This window comes from Salmo salar, chromosome ssa11, assembly GCF_905237065.1.
Source record: "Salmo salar chromosome ssa11, Ssal_v3.1, whole genome shotgun sequence".
NCBI classification, from domain to species: Eukaryota; Metazoa; Chordata; class Actinopteri; order Salmoniformes; family Salmonidae; genus Salmo; species Salmo salar.
In genome coordinates this window covers 86695290-86716123 of record NC_059452.1, presented here as the reverse complement: position 1 = coordinate 86716123, position 20834 = coordinate 86695290, and the positions used below count along the sequence as shown (strand labels likewise).

At 42.3% G+C, this 20834-nt stretch overlaps 1 protein-coding gene across 2 annotated transcripts; it reads right to left on the bottom strand.

The window, feature by feature from the left end:
• Nucleotides 1-66: 66 nt before the first annotated feature.
• Nucleotides 67-18214, bottom strand: LOC106563217 (PHD finger protein 24). 2 transcript variants are annotated; one of them, XM_014128573.2, is made up of 9 exons: nucleotides 17659-18214; nucleotides 12778-13220; nucleotides 8975-9160; nucleotides 6155-6233; nucleotides 3959-4161; nucleotides 3633-3799; nucleotides 2583-2615; nucleotides 1685-1762; nucleotides 67-1557 (listed from the first exon to the last, which is right to left on the bottom strand). In XM_014128573.2, exons 2-9 carry the CDS (start codon nucleotides 13216-13218, stop codon nucleotides 1461-1463), a joined length of 1284 nt encoding a protein of 427 aa, XP_013984048.1. In that variant the 5' UTR covers nucleotides 13219-13220; nucleotides 17659-18214; the 3' UTR covers nucleotides 67-1460. The 2 variants fall into 2 exon arrangements, with proteins under 2 accessions (XP_013984048.1, XP_013984049.1); XM_014128574.2 differs by lacking the exon at nucleotides 2583-2615 and having other exon boundaries at nucleotides 17659-18211.
• Between the last annotated feature and the right edge of the window lie 2620 nt (nucleotides 18215-20834).

Here is a 20834-nt window from a genome sequence, read left to right as displayed (position 1 = left end):
AAAGCCATTATTTTTGTTCCTTGGGAATTGGACACTTAGCATAGAAATACGTAGTACAGAGAGTGATTTAGGAGGGTTAATGCCATTCATTTATTTCAGCACTGTCACATATTCCAAAGCCTTTACCCTCTTAGGATTCAACTAATGACCTACTTCAGGCCAGGATTCCAGACAAGGGGACCCTCATTACATAAGCATGACATACTGCAGCACCTTGGAAAATGTATCAACATGTTCCCCTAATTAACACAAACTGTAATGTCACTTCATAAAGCCAGGTCTGAAGCAATGCTTATGCAAGTATCATGAAGGCCTAATGCGTGGGCTTCATCCTTCATCCTAAGAAGATGTTCCTTTCCAATGCATGATTTAAATTTCAATAAATAATCCTCAAAGCCGTACAAATCTAAATGACAGTGTTCAAATAAAAGATTGGAATGGCAGCAGCAGCAGATAATTCTACTTTGTCATAGCATACATATGCAGTGGTTGGACTACTACATTACAAGAGAAAATGTACTTATGGCTGAATGTACAGGCCAGATACTGGGTTAGTGTCCATTACAATATCATAATCATCAAAAATAAATGGATCTTGAACAAGTGAGTGGAAAAACAGAAAATAGCTTAGAGGGTACAGGAATAAATACAGCTTTTTAATACATAATAATATGTCATTATACTTGTATGTATGGCATGTCTTAATATATAATATTATGTATGCGGATAGCTGTTATTCCTGTTTGGTACATGTGCTGATCTGGAGCAGTTGCACGGTCAGTCCTATACACTCATTAACCAAGATTTGAAGGTGCTTCAAAATCTCCCTAAATGACAGATACTATTTTATGATCAAGAAGTATGATGCCAAGTGATACAAAACAGTGATACAATACAGAAGCTGATCCAAATATGATGCTTTACCCAATAGCAGGATATGTGATAGCATAAGACAGCCTATCATTGTGATTCTAATCCAATTGAATTGATCATACAGAGGTTTGTAAGACTGTAGCAAGACAAATTGACTGTATATAGTAGTTATCGTTTAGGGGAAAGTGTGCCTCCCAGGATACCCTGAGTCTTCAAAACATCAGAGAATTGTTGGCTTGTGTTGAAAATGGGCTGTTGCTTTTTATCCTGTGTTTCAGGAGTATCTATAACCAGTGGGTTGTCAGCTTGTGTTGTCAGGTTGTTTATCATTTTACCCTCAGTAAGTACTTGTAGGTCATTGATTGTTGTCAGTGGATCGTTGACTGGTGCTGTCAGTTGGTCATTGATCTATGGTGTGAAGCAGGAGATCTGTTGATGGTTTATTCTGTCCTGTCCAGTCTCTGAGTGGTACAGTATTCCCCTACAGTGCCATGGTATCGGCTCTCCACCTGTCCTCCACTGGGACTTCCAGGGGTGGCCTTCTCTCTATGGTGGGGCCCGGCCCAGACAGGGTGAGGTCGCTGGGGCTATAGGGGCAGGCGGATATGCATTGCCGAGCTGTTGGGCCGGGCAGCCAGGATGTAGATGGCACTCTCCCTCAGGAAGTCATCCCAGCTCACTGGTCTGGTGATGGGAACAGAGAGGAGGTTAGGGAGCCATATCCTCTAAACTGAGGTCAACTAAGGACAGACACACACACACTTAAGCACGCATACAGGCCTGCAAACACATAATTATATTTATTACATACCTGTCATCTTTCTGAGTGCTTCTCTCACTGCTGGAGCTGGCTGGGCTGCTGTCAGAAATGGGGCCAACATGGCTAATACTGCAGCAGGAAAAGCACACACACACACAAGCAATTTGTTTCATCTGTAAAGAGGTCAGGTAGATATCTAATGCAAAAGCACATTGAAAATATCTCAGTGGGTTATTGAGACCAAATGGCTTTCTTCCAGGCCACAGCCCAACTCATGAATTATTAAAGATAGAGGAAGAGACAGGCTCACGGTTTGCTCTGCATGTAAACCTCTTCTATGAAAGATGAATACTTGAACACTTTCTGCTACATCCTCAGTCTTGTTGCACTCTCTGGCTTAATATTATGTATATATTATACACTGTGAGTAATCTCTATGTAAAAGCTGTAAAACACAGCAGACAGAGCATGTTGTTGTCTTGTCTGACCTAAGAGGGGAATTAGAATGCATGCTCGGTCCTTGGCGTAGGGACCAGACCCTTTCACATCCACTTGGCCCCCTGTGTCCTCTTAAAGCTGACGAGGGAAGCCTGCTAGAGCTTCTCACAGGAGAACAAAAGTTTGCCTTTTGATCCCTCTAATGAGAGGACTGGATATTTCTTATCCACAGCTCAAACCAACAGGGAATCATCATATGAAGGGCTCTTTGTGTATAAGATAGACATCTCAATTGTTCTTGGGCTTTTATAGATCCCACCTGTAGTGTTTGCTCTATGATTCCAGTATTCCTCAGATGGACTTTATCCTGGCCTTGGTGAGAGGGTGAGTGAAATTATGGGTGGAATGTCAAAAAGGAATAGGTCGTGTGAGATTACTTGTGGATTGAGGGCTTGGAGACGCTAAAGAGAAGAAAAAATACTGATAACCCATGCAGTGCTTTGTCACTTACCCACAATTCACAGGAGAACACAATCCAATGAGTCTGAAGGATGGGACATAAGGTGATAAGGCGGATGGAATGGTATGACATATAACAATGAAGGAGGTCAGTACAGGGTAGTCCATTCACACAGTCACACGCACACACACACACTGACTCAATTAGTGAATGATTGTGAATGAATCAGTACCCGAGAGAAAGTCTCCAATCACAGACAGTGCAATTATCCACACTCAGATGAGAAGCGGTGAGATGAAGAGAGGTGAGTGATAGAAATAAACCTAGCTAAAGTCAATTGTTCCATTCAGCTCAGAGCAGCCAATAACTAATGGAGTCAATGGGACTCCAAGATCTGGGTCTGACACCAATGATAAACATATATATTCTACTCAAGGAGGGCTCACTGTTTAATGAATTAGAATCAACTTTGTGCAGGTTGGCATTTATTGTCATGAATCTTGTTCTGGAGGCAGCTCTGCAGAGTGGTCACTAGCTAGCACAGCCACAAAGTCTTACAAATCTGATTTTAACCTTAACCCTAACATTAACCACACTGCTAAACCTAATGCCTAACCCTAACCTTAAACTAATACCAAACACTCAGTTCTGCCTCCAGGGCAAGAATCATGACAGTTCGGCGTATGCATGACTTTCTCCATCAGAATTGTCATCAAACACTCTATTTCAATGATTTATTTTCTCTAACCGTGCACCTGCATGCAAAGCAGAAATGTTCATTCATCGGCTGCAACAGGGGAAATGAAACTGATGAAACCCCAGTAGTAAGCTTTAGTTCTCACCTCTCAGGCACAGTCAATGACGTTTCTGCATCTCACGCCACGTTAAATTAAACATCTCTTTGTTAAGTGTTATTAGTTCTAGGGTATGAAGTGGATTAAAGAGGCTTGAGGAATTTTTCACATTACCTTGTACTGATTGAGTTCTATTTTCCCCTTGAGTAGAAGCACCTGACTGTGAGTCTGTGACAGATATTTAATTAACTTCTCAACCTCATATCCTGTGGATGGATGGTTATGGACTCAACAGCGTTGTGCTCACCTCACATTGCAGGACTGGGACTCCTTGCTGAGCTTCTGAAACCAGGACTGCTGGGCCCAGCGGGTCTCTGCTCCCGTCACCACACCGTCTTTATCCAGGTCCAAACCCATGAACACTGACCGCACATGGTCCCGCTCCTTAGCACTCAACAGCCGCACCAAGGAGTTCTGGGAACAAAGGCATCCAGTGGATGAGAGTTTGTGTGTGTGTGTGTGCGTTGGAGTGTGTGTATGCGTTTGTATGTGTCTATATGCACATCTGTGTCAATGTGTAACACACCACACTTGAATGCCACAGGTTTAGTGGGTTCTGATGGGTTCTGGTACCTCTGTGCGGAACTTCTTGAGCACTCCCAGGGACTCGTGGTATAGGAAGTCAGACCACTCGATCTGGCCCCTCTTCTCCGGGTCCAGGGCAGCGAACTGGGCCAACACCTCCTCCTCCTGCTCATCAGAGAGGTCCTTCTCAAACAGTTGCTTCGACACAAAGTGGCGGTACTGCAGCAGCTCATCTGACACCAGGCACGACTCTACACAGCAAGAGCAGTTCATCACAACACCCACAAATTAATCTCCACAAGCATTGATCCAGATGCAATTAGTTTATGATTATTATTAATTTCACAAAGGCGAGAACTCCTGTCATTTATATCACACATTGAGATGGAAACCAGGCTGAAACAGTGTGTGCAGTTTTACAGAAACCTGTAACAGACAATTGCTAACAAATACCTACAGTAACGAGTAGTTACAGAGACATATTGATTAGTTACAATGAACCTGTTGTCATGATGTTGCCCTGTTGGGTGAGGTTTATGACCCCCCCCCCCATAAATACCCTTCCCCCTTTTCTCTCCACTCTACAGAATGGACTCTTGGAAAGGCCTTTGTTAACATAGAGAGAGTATGGTAACATCAACAAGTTGGGGAATGGAACAATATTTCTGTAATCGAACCAGTGGTACTTAAAGAATATGCTGTCAGATCAGTTGTTGTCTGGGACATTATTACTGATGACAGGACAACATAAATTCTATATTGGAAAGTCTACACATTCTAGTTATCAGATTCACATGGAATTGTTGTGCAATTTAAATGTTTAAATATTAAACTATTTGTGAAAAGATTAAATTAAATTTAAGCCTTCTAAATGAGAGAATTGTTTTCATAAGTAAACTATGCTCACTCAGTGGCCACGCCCAAGTGAACAGACATTGGTTGGAGAGGGATGAAACACACCCTTCTCTTCTCCAGTATAAAAGCCGCCGTGACACAATTCACGTCAGACTAAGAAAACCCCAGTGTGAGCTGGGGTTGCGAATGGTTGAATATCCACTCTACATAACAAAATTTACATCACGTGGATGTGATGATCACCACGCTGGAAGGATGAATTTCTACTAGACCAGTCAGAATACAGCGCAAGCTGATGATGGTAATTTGGTATGAACTTTAAACTCTTATTTACTAAAGAAGTGATACATCCTAGACATTGAGTTATCAGCTGCAGCTGTAAATGTACGTGGCCTAGGAAAAGACAGATAATCTCCTCTCTACAACACTATGACCAGAAAGATTCTTCAAGCGACAATGGCGATCTCTGCTGGGCAAACCAGTCTTCCATCTTCAACCCATCTAACGAAGCGCAGCTCAGAGTAAATATAATCATGCATTTTCCTTTTCCGAAAGGGTGGTAATTAGAAAGCATAAGATTCTGTATTTATGGTAGCATAGCTTCTCAAGGTCTGATAGAGACCCAATCCCCTTTGTCCCTCAGTCTTCCCGCTCTTTCATTCAAACCCAACCCCCTTTCTTTGTGTAACCAGTTGTCATATCGGTTTCGTCCGCTAGGGACTTTTTCTTTTATGACATGATTAGCAATCGATGTATGATCTATCCTGTGTATATGTAATTCTATGTGATTATTTAGGTATTTAGTAAATAAATAATGAAGCCAATTTTTGTATTGCTGATTCAACTTGTTAGCCAGGGTTCGTGCCGATAAACAAGAATTTTACGACGTTCAGATGAGACTGAATAAGGTGATGATTAATAATTAACTGCTATTGATATAAAAGATCTTCAGATCTTTAAGAGTTTATCGGGAAGACAGCTGCTCTATAAACACTCTTCCGTGGTGCCCCTGGTTATTAACAAGTTAATTGTTGCATAGTTTAATTCAATTACGTAATCAATCAAACATTTGGTAATCGATTTGATAAAATAGCCTGTCATATAATTTAATCAGTCAGAGACACGACACTGTGCATTACAAAAACAGAGAGCTTTTGGCACCATTCTGTTCTCAGCAACCTTTTGCTTATGTGCTTAGAGGGTTGGCTCAGAGATGGTTGAAGTGAATGAGAACAACCTGTATACACAATGTACTGGGGGTATTGATCTATTAACCACTGTCTACATTGCTATACCCAATAAAGCCTACTTGTACCAGATAATGTAGATCTGTTGGCTGTGTATTGTTTTCTAGAGGTGCAGCAGAAGCACCATGACATTATGACTGACCAGGGATGATCTTGCACTGCTTGAAGGTTTCCATCAGGCTGTACATCTCCTCTTCAGTCAGGAGCAGGTTCACGTTGTCCTATGGGAGAAAGGGGCGAAGGTCACTGTTAATCGGGAGAGATCTGATACAAACTCAGGTCTGAAGCTAATTAAGTACAAAGCGGGGCAGCACAAAGTGTGCCCCGCTGCCCTCATATGTGCAATAATGGAGCATACCCTAATTGATTCATGTGCTGTGTGTCTAAATTCAGTTCAGCGTGCGTCAGAAATGATCCAGAATGCCTTGGTGTGCTTATTATGCAGTTTCTCAGAAGCTATTTTTATAGACAAGTGTGTCAAGCGTGTACTAGATGGTTTGGAATAAACGACCATGGTAATAGGAAAATGTAAGCCTAGCAGCCATTTTACTACCCTCCTTGGCGAGGGTGCAGTTCAGGTCGAACACACATTAAACCTTCTATTAAGTGAATTATCTGCAGCAGGTGTGTGGGGGATGCTAAGTCTCTCTACGCTGTCTATCTCTGATGAGCAGGTTGAGAGGATGGAGTTGGAGGATGAGAATGACAGACGGTAATAATTGGGGTGGATAATTGGTCATGATATGTGAAATCTCTGGATAGCCCAGGGTTATGGAAATCAGACCGTTTGATTTCCAGTAGCATCACCTTCGAAAATGTATTTTGATTAAAGATTTTATACACTAATATGGAGCTCAAAACAGGATATGAGTCCAAAACTAGGGCTTTGTGTGTGCTCTTTGCATTCTTGCTAACCCCTTTAAGGAATCAAATAAACAATATTTCCAGGAAAGACAGGTGTATCCCTTAAATTGTTTATTCATCACATGTATGCTAAAGAGTCCAAACTCTGCCTGCCAGATATCATAAAATAAACTCTTCCTACGTGCCACTGATTTGGAACTGTGGTGCTGGGGTGTCAGAACAGGAGCACACCAGAAGAGGAGGGGGTGCAGGAGTGGTGAATCAAATCTGGGGGCTGCTGAAAATGGCCTGCTGGGTGACATTTGTACTTTTCCAGGATTTGCGTAAAGACATTGCGTTCAATACGGGTCTACAAATAATCCCATAAATGTGAGTGCATTGATCAGCTGTGTACCGTAGTCACTCTCTCTCACTCGATATCCACAGTGCTCAATCTCCTCAGCACGGGGAAACTGCTGACTTCATGTTTAAAAGAGAGAAAGCTTTTCTGTATATGTACGTAGTGGGATGTGTAGAACTGGGTGTCTAGTTAAACACCTCAACCCACTTTCTTGGTTTGTGTTTGTGTATTCTCTGGCAGGTTTGTTATTAAACTATTGCTCAAGATCAGTTCATGGTGAAAAAAAATCCCATTTGAAATCCTCAGAGAGCATAACTAATCATAAGTGTCAACAATAGAAATCAATTGGATGACGCGCACTAGATGTTTCCGATTTATATTTTAATCTCCCGAGTAATGCTTAAAGTTTTTTTTAATGTATTTGTTCATCCACAATCCAAACAAGTTGAAATACAATAGGTTACTCTATCCTGAGCACTAGGGGGAGTTATAAATGATTATAAATGATTAAAAGCAGTTAATTATTATGTTGCAACAACAATAAAATAATAGGGACACGAGGGTGACTTTTTGGTCCCCTCGATAGTGGAAAAGTCTAGTCAGTGGTGACGGCAGCACCAGCTCTCACCACCCCAGGCAAATCCCCAAGCCCCATGACTGTGGATGAGAGGAGATGTGAGAATGACACAACACCAAAGCTGTGAAATTACATTTCAAAGGGGACATAGCTAGACATTTGGATGACTTTCCCAGGCGATAAAATAAATAGTGTTTGTTTCTGAAGCTTCGATGACAGTTCTTAGAGCTCAACTCTTCATAGACGAAAAGGTGTATTTTTCTCACTGTCACTTTCATCTTCTTCCACTATCACGCTTCTCTTCACTTTCTCCCTCACACCCATACTGATTGTGGGCCAGCGAGGAACAAGTCAATTGGGCCAGCGAGGAACAAGCCCTATCAATGTCCCTTCTCAAACTGTCTAAAAATTGCCTCTTTTGTACTCATGAAAGTCTCTCAATCAGCTTCAACACTCACAGTCCGCAAAAATACAGAGGTAGGATCCTAATTTGAGCCAGTTCGCTACAGCAGGAAAATAATCCGTCAGCAACAGGAAATGTTCATTATTATGTGGATTATAATTATTGGACATTTTTTTGTAGGATTTTATTACATTTTGCATAAGGGAAAATCAAGTCTGAAATTTCAAAGTGGAAATTACAAACTTCAGAAGGCTTTTTTAATTCTCAAATACACTACAAGTAAATTCTCCTGCAACAGACGGATCAAATTAATATCCTACATCTGTAAGATAAGCCCTCTACTTTAGTCTGAAGAGCACTTTAGGAAATGCACTCTTATGCCGTCTGTACTTTAATTTTACCATATTGCACATTGCTTCTCCAAAGATTAGTGGAGTGTCCTTCATGTTGAAGACAAGCTATTTAATTTATTATGAGATTAAGAATCTTGGCACACTTTCAACATTGCCTCCAAATGATGTATTACTGGCTTTTTATAAACATACACTTGGGAAAGAGGATTTGGCTGGAAGTATCATAAGAGAATACACTTATATATAGATGTGTGTGTGGGTGCAAGGTGTGTTCAGGTTCATAAAGTGTGTATTGTTTATAGTTGTGTCTGTTATAGTAACAATAGTGGGTATGCATCATACAAAGGTGAAATAGCAGTCTTTGTGGAGTGTAGTTGGTCTTTGTGAATAGCCAATAGGAGGTGATTATTGACTGAGTGACTGACGCAGTAGTAGCAGCTCCAGCCTGTCGCGGTGTGAGCTGTCTCCCTCATCTCCTGCAGGAGTTCGGTGCGCAGGTAGCCCATTTCACTCAGACAGCCATCATGGAAGACCCGTGTGCAGGTCCTGCAGGGAAACAGGTCGTCGGCCGTCCACACCTCACACACCTCACACATCTCATCGTTCACCGGCTGGGGAAAAGGCAAATCAGGTCATTGGGTTAAAGACCATACTCCTAATGCATGAGGTGGGGGTTGAATCCTACGTAGGAGACCTGTCAGTTGTGTTCCAAATCCACTAGCTGAAAGATCCATCTACTGTATATGTCTGAGAATCATATGAAGTCACTGACTTATCCAAATGACTAAGCAGTAGGGGCTGAAAAGAGGATCTTGACCCTATAACGGTAAATTAATATCTACTTCACCAGAGAAAGATGAACTCGTGAATACCATTTTTATGTCTCTGAGTGCAGTGTGAAGAAAGTTGCTAACTAGCTCTAGCATGCTAGCAGATAAGACTTCCATAGACTTCCAGTCACTGCGCTAAAGCTAGTTAGCATTGGCTCGCGAAACTACCTCTAACTTCCTTCATATTGGACACAGAGACATACAAATGGTATCCACAAGTTCATCTAACTCTGGGAAAGTAGATAAAGGGTTTCATTGCCCAAATCCCAAAGCATCCATTTAACATATTTTCATAATCAAACTTTCATACCTACTCCATTAAGCTTCTCCATTAGGGTTTAAATATAGAAATAATCCCGTGACACACCTCTCTCTCACAAAGACTGTCAGAAAGACCAGCTTTGAATCACGTCACCATGTTGAAGGCTAGCTGTTCTCTCCTGAATGTTACAGTCTAGACAGATTATTGGATTGATCAAACAGCGAATGCAAAGAATGTTGTGTCAATTCCGCCATACACTCCAACACATTTGATTCAAGTTTAGAATCAAAGCTTAGAGAGCACTGTTTTATTTCATAGTAACTTAAGTATAATTTTAGAGTCATCAGTTTAGTGTCTCTCTTTCAGGTGATTTCAGGGCCATCCCTCAGGACTCCATTCACAGGCAGAAGACGTTTGACTGTCTACACAGTCAAAATTATTATAGTGCGAACTTATACCATAGCGCAGTCAGTCAGTCTCTTACCTCTAATACTGCTTTGACCTCAGGATGAAAAACGTTACTATCGTCACAGTCTTCTGGACTGACCTTGTCAAACCTGGTCGCTTACAGGTGACTATAGCCAGAAGGAATCATACCTCCCCCATACTCAATACTCAAACCTATTCCTAGAGACATAGAGGTCTATACTCTCATCACATTATGAAACAGATGTAACTCAACAATAGTTTCTAGCTATCTTGTCTGGTATCATTATGTGTGAGTCATCCTGTGTGAGGATTATAACTACAGTTATCTGTAGAGAGCCTGATAGGAAAGGAGAAGTTTCTCTATTGATTTTACCCAATCATGAAGGAGGCTGAAATTGCCTGCCAATATCATCATTATATCTGGTTCCACTAAGACTTTGAGTACTTCCTTGATGACTAATCTACGAAAAACACAGCACTGCTAATTTTCCTCTCTTATGTGAAGTATCCTACAGCTCCAAACATGAACAATTTAATTTAGGGCTGATATCTATTATCTATTATCTTTTGTAACAAGTGTTATGTTAATCTTAATAACTACAGCGACTGAAAGGCTGCAACACTTAACAAAGAGCTGCAGTTAGTTTCAGGATGTGTGGCAAGGATTAAGATAGCCCTAAATATTTCAAAAACTAAAAGCATTGTATTTGGGACAAATCGTTCACTAAACCCTAAACCTCAACTAAATCTTGTAATGAACAATGTGGAAATTGAGCATGTTGAGGTGACTAAACTGCTTGGAGTAACGCTGGATTGTAAACTGTCAAGCATATATATTGGTCAAAACATATTGATACAAGAGTAACTAAGATGGGGAGAAGTCCATTATCAACAAGGCAGGTCCTACAGGTCCTAGTTTTGTTGCACCTGGACTACTGTTCAGTTGTGTGGTCAGGTGCCACAAAGAGGGACTTAGGAAAATTGCATTTGGCTCAGAATAGGGCAGCACGGCTGGCACTTAAATGTACAAGGAGAGACAAGATTAATGATATGCATGTCAATCTCTATTGGCTCAAAGTGGAGGAGTGTAACGCCCTGGCCATAGAGAGGTTTTTTTTGTTATCTATTTTGGTTAGGCCAGAGTGTTACATGGGTGGGCGTTCTATGTTTATTTTTCTATGTTGGTTTGTTTCTTTGGTTGGCCGTGTGTGGCTCCCAATCAGGAACAGCTGTAGTTCGTTGTTGCTGATTGGGAGTCATACATAGGCCGCCTGTTTTTTCTTTGGGGTTTGTGGGTGATTGTTTTCTGTTTAGAGTATTTCCTGACAGGACTGTTTTGTTGTCATCTTTTGTTTATTTTTGTAGTGTTCTCTTTTTCAATTAAATTTCAAGATGAACACACATCCTCCGCTGCACCTTGGTTTCATTACTACGACAGCCGTTACAAGGAGAGATTGACTTCATCACTACTTGTTTTTGTAAGAAGTGTTGACATGCTGAATGCACCGAGGTGTCTGTTTAAACTACTAACACACAGATCGGACACCCATGCATACCCCACAAGACATGCCACCAGAGGTCTCTTCACAGTCCCCAAGTCCAGAACAGACTATGGGAGGCGCACAGTACTACATAGAGCCATGACTACATGGAACTCTATTCCACATCAGGTAACTGATGCAATCAGTAGATAAAAATATAACTTATGGAACAGCATGGACTGTGAAGAGACACACAAAGGTACAGACACACGCATACGCACACAAGCGCTAGCACACACACTCTACACACACGCACATTGTAATATTGTTGTAAGGTGGTATTATACATTTTGTATTGTAGATATGTAGTGGTGTAATAATGTTATATGATGTACTGTTTTATTTTTTGTTTAATATGTAATGTAAGGGCCTTAATGTGTTTGGAACTCAGGAAGAGTAGCTGCTGCCTTGGCAACAGCAAATGGGGATCCTTGATAAATACAAATACAAATAACAATATTCTGTTGCTGCTACAGTATGGCTATCCGTTTCAGTAACGTCTTAATCTTAATGTTTTGTCTGCTCCTCTCTAGTCTGTCCCTGCAGCTGTAACATATTATTCCTCATTACTGAAAATAGTCCACTCTCTGTTCTACTTTTTGTTTCTGGTGAGCACCATTAGAGTGATTTAAAGCATAAAAACAATCCCAATCCTCTCTTGAGAGTCCTATTATAAAAGTCTGCTCTTCCTAATAGCCACAAGCGGCTAATTGGTCATCTGGTTCAGTCCTGAACCGCTCCCCCGTCTCTGACCACTTCAGGACCCCTATTAGTCATGGTGACCCTGGGATGTGAGGCAGAGGCCAAGGCCTCCTCACTGAGACAGCCTGAGCACCTGCCCACACAACAGCATTCTCTCTATGAAGAGCACTTAGACGCCAACACAAAGGCTCTACCGTAGAGTAGAGGGAAAATAGCTGGTGTGACAAAAGCATACATCTTTTTTCAAACACACATTATCTCACCTATGGGGGGAAATGCTAAAGACTCAGCATACTTAACAGATATTTAGGTCTCTTTTCAGTCTAAACATCCTAACTCAACTGGATTTCACGGAGATAAGTCTGCTGTTGCCATGGTAATTCCTTCTCACACATATCTTAAAAATTCAGGGGTTTAAAGAACAAAGTAAACCCTTTATTGTAATGTATCCCACACTATCCTACCTGCTCTCTCTGTCCCAGTGCTACCTCCATAGGCTGGTCAACGTTGGCATCTCTCTTGGGACGTACAAAGGCAGGTGGGGTGAGCTGATGGCCGGTCTTGTCCAGATCCTCAGGCTCCACCCCCTTCCCGTCCCGTAACCTATTCCAGGCCTCCTGGTTGACCTTACACTCGTCCCTGGTGGGGGCCGGAGTTGCAGCCTGCTGGGAGGTCCCTGAGGGCCCTGCTTTGCTGTCTGCCTCTCTGTGCTCTGCCTCCTCCTTCTCCTCCAGGTTAGGTGGTGGCGAGGCTTCCGTCGGCCCCTCTCTTTCCTCTTTAGATCCTTCCCCCTGGTTTGTTGTGGATGGGGCGCGTTCCTTTACCCCTTGCTGAAAGGCAGAGACGACCGAGGTGCATTTCTGCACCTTCTCCACCTGATGCTTCTTAGACATGAGCACTCCCATGACTACGTAGAAAGGGAGGGAGAGAGGGAGAGAGGGAGAGAGAGAGAGAGAGAGAGAGAGAGAGAGAGAAAGAGATGGGTAGTCGTTACTGTGTGTATGGCATACATTTTGTTTGAGAGATATGGCTACTTGGACTTGCCATTTTATCAAGAGTTAAGATTAAAGTGATATGTTGACCAACTTTGTGTGTGTGCGTGTGCATAATGGTTCCATTCTCAGGTACAGTTACACATCCCACTGGGCACACACTGGTTGAACCAATGTTGTTTCCATGTCATTTCAACATGTACTAGACGTTGAATTGACGTCTGTGCCTAGTGGGATCATGATCTATCACCAGACTGAGCTCAGCCATTCCTGGTCCTGGATTGCCGCCATTAATGCTCATCAATCACATGAAACTACTTTAGATAGGAGCATTAAACATAAATCAACAAATAAAATGAATGGGAAGAGTAAAACAAAACACAGTAATCTTCAGTGGCTCCTGTAACAAACAAAGAACTACTTTCGCTTATTCCACTCGGCTCATTCGAGACCATGAATTCCGTTATTGAAAAGGGGGCTGTTGGGGATTCAAGTTGATTACACGGTACTTAGAGGACACGTGTCGCGATCTGAAATGCAATCTCATCCAGCCACGCTCCAGATAAGTGGTTGTGTGAAATCCAATCCCATTCATCTAGAGTACCATCAGAGTGCTTCCCTGCCTCTGTCCTTTCCTCTCTTTCTCAGTTAGCTCTAATATGACTACAGTTTTGAGGCTTCTGTGCGTGGCCTTCTTGGTATATTATTGAATCTTGCTCAATGACAGGATTTGGAGGATAGGACACTCTTCCCAAACACCCATCGGCCTTTACTCTCTTTACTGGTACAGCCTATTTCTGTGGACCTCCTGTAACTAGCAGCAGACAGATGGACGGGTGGACAGTCAGACTGACAGACAGGGAGCAGGGGGACATAGTGTGAACACAAGCTCATCAAAGTCTTTTGAGTGCCAGGAGGAGATGATTATGCTGCTGGAATTAATCTCAGCCAGTGATGTGTCCATCCTCCTCCAGAGTGTTGAGGTGACAGGGGACGGGTGACACATCAGACAGACAGACACAGTAATGAGGCTCGATGATAGACTGTCTAACAAGGCATCCGAGGAGTACCACAGGAAGGCCACAGTCAAGCTCCACTAGAGGCCATCCCTGGCTGACCAGACCTGGCACAAACACACACCCATCCTTACTAAAAGGGCCTGGCACCCCCTGATAGACATAAGACATTATCCACCTTTCATTACGTAACATCCTCCCATGAAGATGGAGCTCCCGCTGCTCACAGAGAGACTGAGCAGTGTAGGAGACCTCACCGTTTTGAGGTTAACTTGTGAATTTTAAACGAGGGCCTTATTTATTGTTCTTCTGTCAAAGCTGACACACCTGGGTCAGTGCTTTGTACACTGATGTAATAAAGGGAATTTAGAAATCTGCCACTGGTTATCTAGCAGGTCTTCTAACCCAAAGCTTTTGCCATGAAACTGTCAAAAATGCAAAACATTTGAACATTATACTTCCCCTCACACTTGACTGGTGTTTTCGTAAGAGTGTCTTACACTAATCTTACCTCAGGAGACACTCAGAATGTGAGAATTCATAGATGTGAAAACTGTATTTATTTACAAACGGGACTAAAGACTTAAAATGTCTGGAGGGTGGAAAACAACCATCTTTTGGCCCACATACTACAACGCAGGCTAAATCCATAGAAATGAGGAGGAGTGCTGTGGTTCCCTCGGGCTGTGTGTTCACTAGCTTCCTACAAGAGCAGCTGCCTGTGCTGCTCTGCACAGAAGGTTGGACCACTCTGAATGATTTAAATGCCCCTGGATAAAAATAAGAAGTAGATGGGGAGGAAAACATGGCCACTCCTTGGGACAGGACTTGATGCATGGCAGGACTTGACGCAATCCCATTCTGAACAAGCTCCACCGCAACAGTCTGGATATTCTCCCACTAGGTCTCAAGATACTGTATGGGCGGAATTCTAGGCACTTTTATGAGCACTTGTATCTTTCATATTGTTGCATATAACAAGACTCGTAAAGCCTATGGTGAACTATGTACATAGTGTAACACAGCAGGAATAATGATGGTGCAGTGTTTTTGGCAGAGCTACAGCAAATAGAATTTGCACAAGCTAAAGAAGAGCACTTTAACATAGAATGATACAGTCTGAATGTATTTGTGTTGCCTATAGAAACATTTGAATCAGTTTTATTAGCTTGTCAGCTTTAACAAAGACATCTGGGTTTGCTCTATGAAGCAGAGCACCCAATGATGGTGAACAGGATGGCTGGAGCTCACAGCACTGTCTTGGTGTAATGAAATATTGATACTTTTGGAGGAAGATGGCGCCATGGTGCTCTTTAAATCCCTCTGATCTAGCTCTCGCTCCCAGTAATCCCTTTTGTAGGCTGTCTACACTCCACTGGTCAAACATGATTTATCAGAACGAAACCATGTCTGTCATTGCCAGCCCTGCTCAGAGCCCACTGAAGGGAAGTGATACAATAAACAGTACCATAATTCACCAACACAACACTGTGCACTGATGAAAGCCAGTCAATTTGATTTGACATTTATTTTGTACGTCTCATGCATAATACCCCCCAAAATACTTGAAGTCCTTGGGTGTAATAGAGAATCTATTTTTGTCCCGCAGAGACGACGTTTTGGCAAAGGCAGAGCGTATGCAAAACAGGACATTAATCTTGGGTTGGAATTAGAATGGGTTGGCTCCTGTGAGCCTTGTAAAACAGTGTATTAGGGGCTGATTAGGACACCTTGGTTGTCCATTAGTATTCCGTCAGACACCTCGTCTGCACAGGTGTCACTGTAGAATGTCATCCACGTTAAGCTCCTACAATAGCAATCTTTTATCCTGCATTATGCAAACGGGGGGATTTAAGAGAATCTGTTTAATCTAGACTATTTGTACAGGCTTTTCCCAACAGACAGTTTATTATTATAAAGAACAGCTGTAGTTTCTGTAATGAACCCAGTTTGACAGTAGGGGTTAAGGTGCTGGGTCTGACTACAGAGTTGGTTGTCCATGTGACAGTAGTGACATGTTTTTTTTCACAGGTCCATTCTCGGTATGTGCAGATTAGAATCCCAACCAGTCCTCCTTTTCATGCCGAGATTGTGGGGGGAGATTAATTGAATGGGGGCGCCACATAGCATTCCTGTTCATGGGAATGAATCCCATTTAGCCAAGGATCTCATCCATGGACCCGCAGAGCAAAGACCTGGAACTAATTACACTAACGAGTTCACCCAGGCCAGGCCTTCACCAGTGAGCAGAATTGTAAACACAAATACAAGCACACACAAAACAACCACACACACACACACAAAACCACCCACACACAAACAAAACAACCACACACACACACACACACACACACAAAATAACCACACACACACACAAACACACACACACACACACACACACACACACACACACACACACACACACACACACACACACACACACACACACACACTGGTAAACATACACAAAAATGCTTGAGACAAAATCTCCCTGACCTGCTGGGATTCCATATCTCTGGTACACCGAGAACACAGAAGCGCCTGGAAATGGAGGAATTTAACTCTAAATGCATCCTTAGAGAGGAGTCCCCATGTTGGCATTCAAAGGCTGCCAGGCAAACTGAGAGGCTGTGCCAGTGCCAGCCAATACACTGAGGCTGAGAGAAGCTGACAATGGGCACTGTGCGAAAGCCAATACACTGAGGCTGAGAGAAGCTGACAATGGGCACTGTGCGAAAGCCAATACACTGAGGCTGAGAGAAGCTGACAATGAGCACTGTGCGAAAGGCAGGTGATCTGTCACAGGCTGTGGAGCTGGACTCAGTCCAGGGCACTAGGACTCCCCAGGCACAGGGCCTGTGTTTACCCAAGGATTAGCCCAGAATGGGACACAGAGGCTGTAGTAGTACTGAACCAAAGGTAGGTTGAACCACCCAACGAGAGGTTATAATGCATGACATAATCATGTGTGGCTAGGATCCGCACCCGTCTGAGAGCTGACCTTGATCGCTGCAAAACGGTCTGATGCCAAGCCTACATTACACACCCGCAAATGTGTGTTTCACCCTGGTAGCACATAAAGAGATGCGAGGAACTTCATGACACTAGATCACTAAATCCCGCCTATGAATGTTCATTTTAAAACACAGCCATCAATCATTGTCTGATAAAGAAAAATTCTATAGCTGCTGCAATAACCCCAGATTCGATTCGAGCCTTGTCATCCTTGATGCATCAATCAAAAAGTCATTGGAAATGCAACTGTGAAACGTTGTGTTATGGAACAATTTTGCTGTTAGTATCTGTCATATTGAAAATATAAATAAACGGGATTTACCTGAGATAAAATCGGACAACTCTCCACCGTGACTTGAGAATTCCTTTTTTCTTGTGCCTCACGCACGGCTACACAGCATTTCAAGGCTTCGATTGAATGAAAAGTAGGCGATGTGCGGGTTTAGCTTACTCGTGTTTCTTTACCACAATGCATTGAATGGTATTTTATGTATGCGTGACACTCACTCAAATAGCCTCACTTACAAATCTATAGTGCAAATGTGATCTAAATAACCTATAGCACAGGTGATAAGAGTGATACGAGTCCGTCAAAAAGATTGCGTGGACAGCTCCAGTGCTGAAATCTCTTTCTTGTCACTTGCGCGTGTGGAGAGCTACAGGGCAACTCTCGAAAATGCAGCCGTATGCACAGCACCGTTACAGCGAGACAGAAGTTGAACCATGAAGCAATGCTATTCACTATTCGGACCCACACTAACAACGAGCCTTGATAGTCAGTCAATTGAAAGTATTGAGGAACTAGATAACTTGCAGGCTACTCAATCTAAAATGTTACCTTCTTGATTGGCCGGGGACCAGATAAAAAAATCCGCTTGTGCCAGAATACACTAATAACCAATAACCTCCCAGAAAGGTTGAAACGTCATATATGGGAGTGTTGAGGCTTTTACAGCCCCACTCAAACCTCTCATGAATCAATATCATCATCTCATGATCATGATGCGATATAGAGATCTAATGGGAGCCTATAGTAAAATTTAAGTTCAGGCATCTTCCAAATGCATTGAAAATGATACTTTGATATATTAAATTACAGCCATGCACATTTAAACTGAGAGGTGAGAGAGGCGATTGAAGAATAAATGGGAGTATGCCATATCATCATATCTAATTTGATTTTTCCTGCTTAACTTGACAAACATTGACTTTTTAAACATTGACTTTACAAACATTGCCCTCTCTATCTTTTTCAATATGTTTAATCTGTACTCTGTACTATAGAGGGGGATATAGTCTCTAGCACCTCCCGGTGTGTTGTTCCAGTGCATGGTGGGTTAAATGTAGGCAGAGCCATACATTATTGATGTAGAGGTGAATGCATAGTGACCCATAGGTCTCTGGGGGCTGGCCCTCTCCAGACAGAGGCAGGAAAAGGGAGGAATACTCCACTTTGTGTAACACACAAAACTTGACCCCTCAGCTAACCCCCCAGTGTCTCTTTGTCCCTTCCGTCCATCTCAGGATTTGTCATGAATAAGATATATATATTTCTTGTATTTTGAATTCCTTACCTGTTTCCATTGTTGTTACAGACTCTCCACCAGTAAAATAGTAAACACACTTTCTAAAATATCAAAAGGTAGAGTTCTCTTGAAGGTGGGACACAAAAATTGTGCAATGTTGAAGTTCTGCTTATAACAATAACAATGTTGTTTTCTGCATATCCGAGTTCCAGATTAGGTCTTATTACACAGTAAACGTTATGCATTGATGCTCAATTCACTGTCTTAGACTATCTGTAATATTCATGCCTGTGCACTTTGAGGTCAAAATAAAATGACTCATCATCTTGCAGAGGAGAGACAGCGGAGGAGTTTGAAAGTTCATCAATTATTCTATTGGTCTCACATGAATGTGGTCTTAATGAAGATAAACTGAACAGGTCGAGCTAGGTTTGAGGACGGGTGAGAAATCAAAATCCTTTACAGTGACTTTACATTGACTTTTCTACCAAGAGGCAGGGCGTGTCACAATATCCTCTCCGCTTCCCTTGGCACCCATACCCTCCATGTGAATGGTAATGGTTGCAGTGCCTTATGGTCAAGCCAGGATAGATCTCTCTCTCTCTCTCTTTGTGTTTGTGTGTGTGTGTGTGTGTGTGTGTGTGTGTGTGTGTGTGTGTGTGTGTGTGTGTGTGTGTGTGTGTGTGTGTGTGTGTGTGTGTGTGTGCTTCCCTTTTATCTTATACAGACCCTCAACTAAAGTATGAACCTTTAAAAGACCTTTAATTTTTTCAGTGTCCTTGCCTTCTGTGATCCTTGTGACCGTGTCATTGTCCCACTGTAGATTACATTTCCTGAATGACTGACTGCTCAGGATTCAAACCAACAGAATGAAAAGCACATCAGCAGGCATTCTGTGCTTTGACATGAAACTCTCTCTCTCTGTCTTTCTCTCTCTCTCTCTCTCTCTCTCTCTCTCTCTCTCTCTCTCTCTCTCTCTCTCTCTCTCTCTCTCTCTCTCTCTCTCTCTCTCTCTCTCTCTCTCTCTCTCTCTCTCTCTCTCTCTCTCTCTCTCTCTCTCTCTCTCTCTCTCTCTCTCTCTCTCTCTCTCTCTCTCTCTCTCTCTCTCTCTCTCTCTCTCTCTCTCTCTCTCTCTCTCTCTCTCTCTCTCTCTCTTCTCTCTCTCTCTCTCTCTCTCTCAAAACACATCAATATATAAAGCCTAGTCCAAAATATCTTTCATATCAAACAACCAGAAAATAGTCTAGGGGATAAATACAGGCTGTCTTAGTCTACAGATTAACCAAATGGAAATGTGAGAAGAAAAAGGTTGAGAGCTGCTTGAGGATATGAAGTAATTCAAGGCTTTTCTTCTGTAGTATACCATGTAATAAATAGCAAAGAACTAGAGCGCAAAGACAGTCGGACATATTACACTGTAGCCTGACGCCTCACACTAAATTCTTCCGTAGCTCTGTCATCCGTTACAGACCTTGTGGAGAAAAAAACAACGTCTGTGGGTGTGGCATAGAGTTTGAACAGAGCAAGGAGTCTGGGTAGCCAGGCAAATTACACTGTCCCTCAGTTGATCATTTAGTATCCCCTTTTTTGTTCAAGCTAGGCTGTTGAATTACAGTAACTGATATGCCCACAGTCTCTCCTCATTCCAAGAGCAGTCTTACTGTATCTGTATTTTCTATTTAGTCACGCCCATGACAGATGAGAGAACGTTATCTATCAGGTGAGCCGAGGTATTTTTTCTTTGTTTCATCATTCAGAAAAGTTTCACACAGTGTATTCTTATTCAATTCCGGTCACACTGCCAAACACAGTACCTGTCATAAAATTCTCTGGAATGTTTAGAGGCCAAATGTTTACTCTGCCGGATTATTTAAATATTGATAAAAACTGTTGTTTTTTCAGAGAATATGGAAAAAATTACTTTACAGTTTATTGGTATTCAATGCAGCTCCCATCAGTGGCCTATCAAAAC

Excerpts from the sequence above, each read along its gene's own strand:
- LOC106563217 (XM_014128573.2), bottom strand. The coding sequence starts at position 13,218 with ATGGGAGTGCTCATGTCTAAGAAGCATCAGGTGGAGAAGGTGCAGAAA. Across the intron at positions 9,161-12,777 it reads CACTGGGACAGAGAGAGCAG|CCGGTGAACGATGAGATGTG; the intron begins GTAGGATAGTGT and ends CCTTTTCCCCAG. Across the intron at positions 2,616-3,632 it reads TCCCAGTCCTGCAATGTGAG|ACTCATTGGATTGTGTTCTC; the intron begins GTGAGCACAACG and ends CCCATCCTTCAG.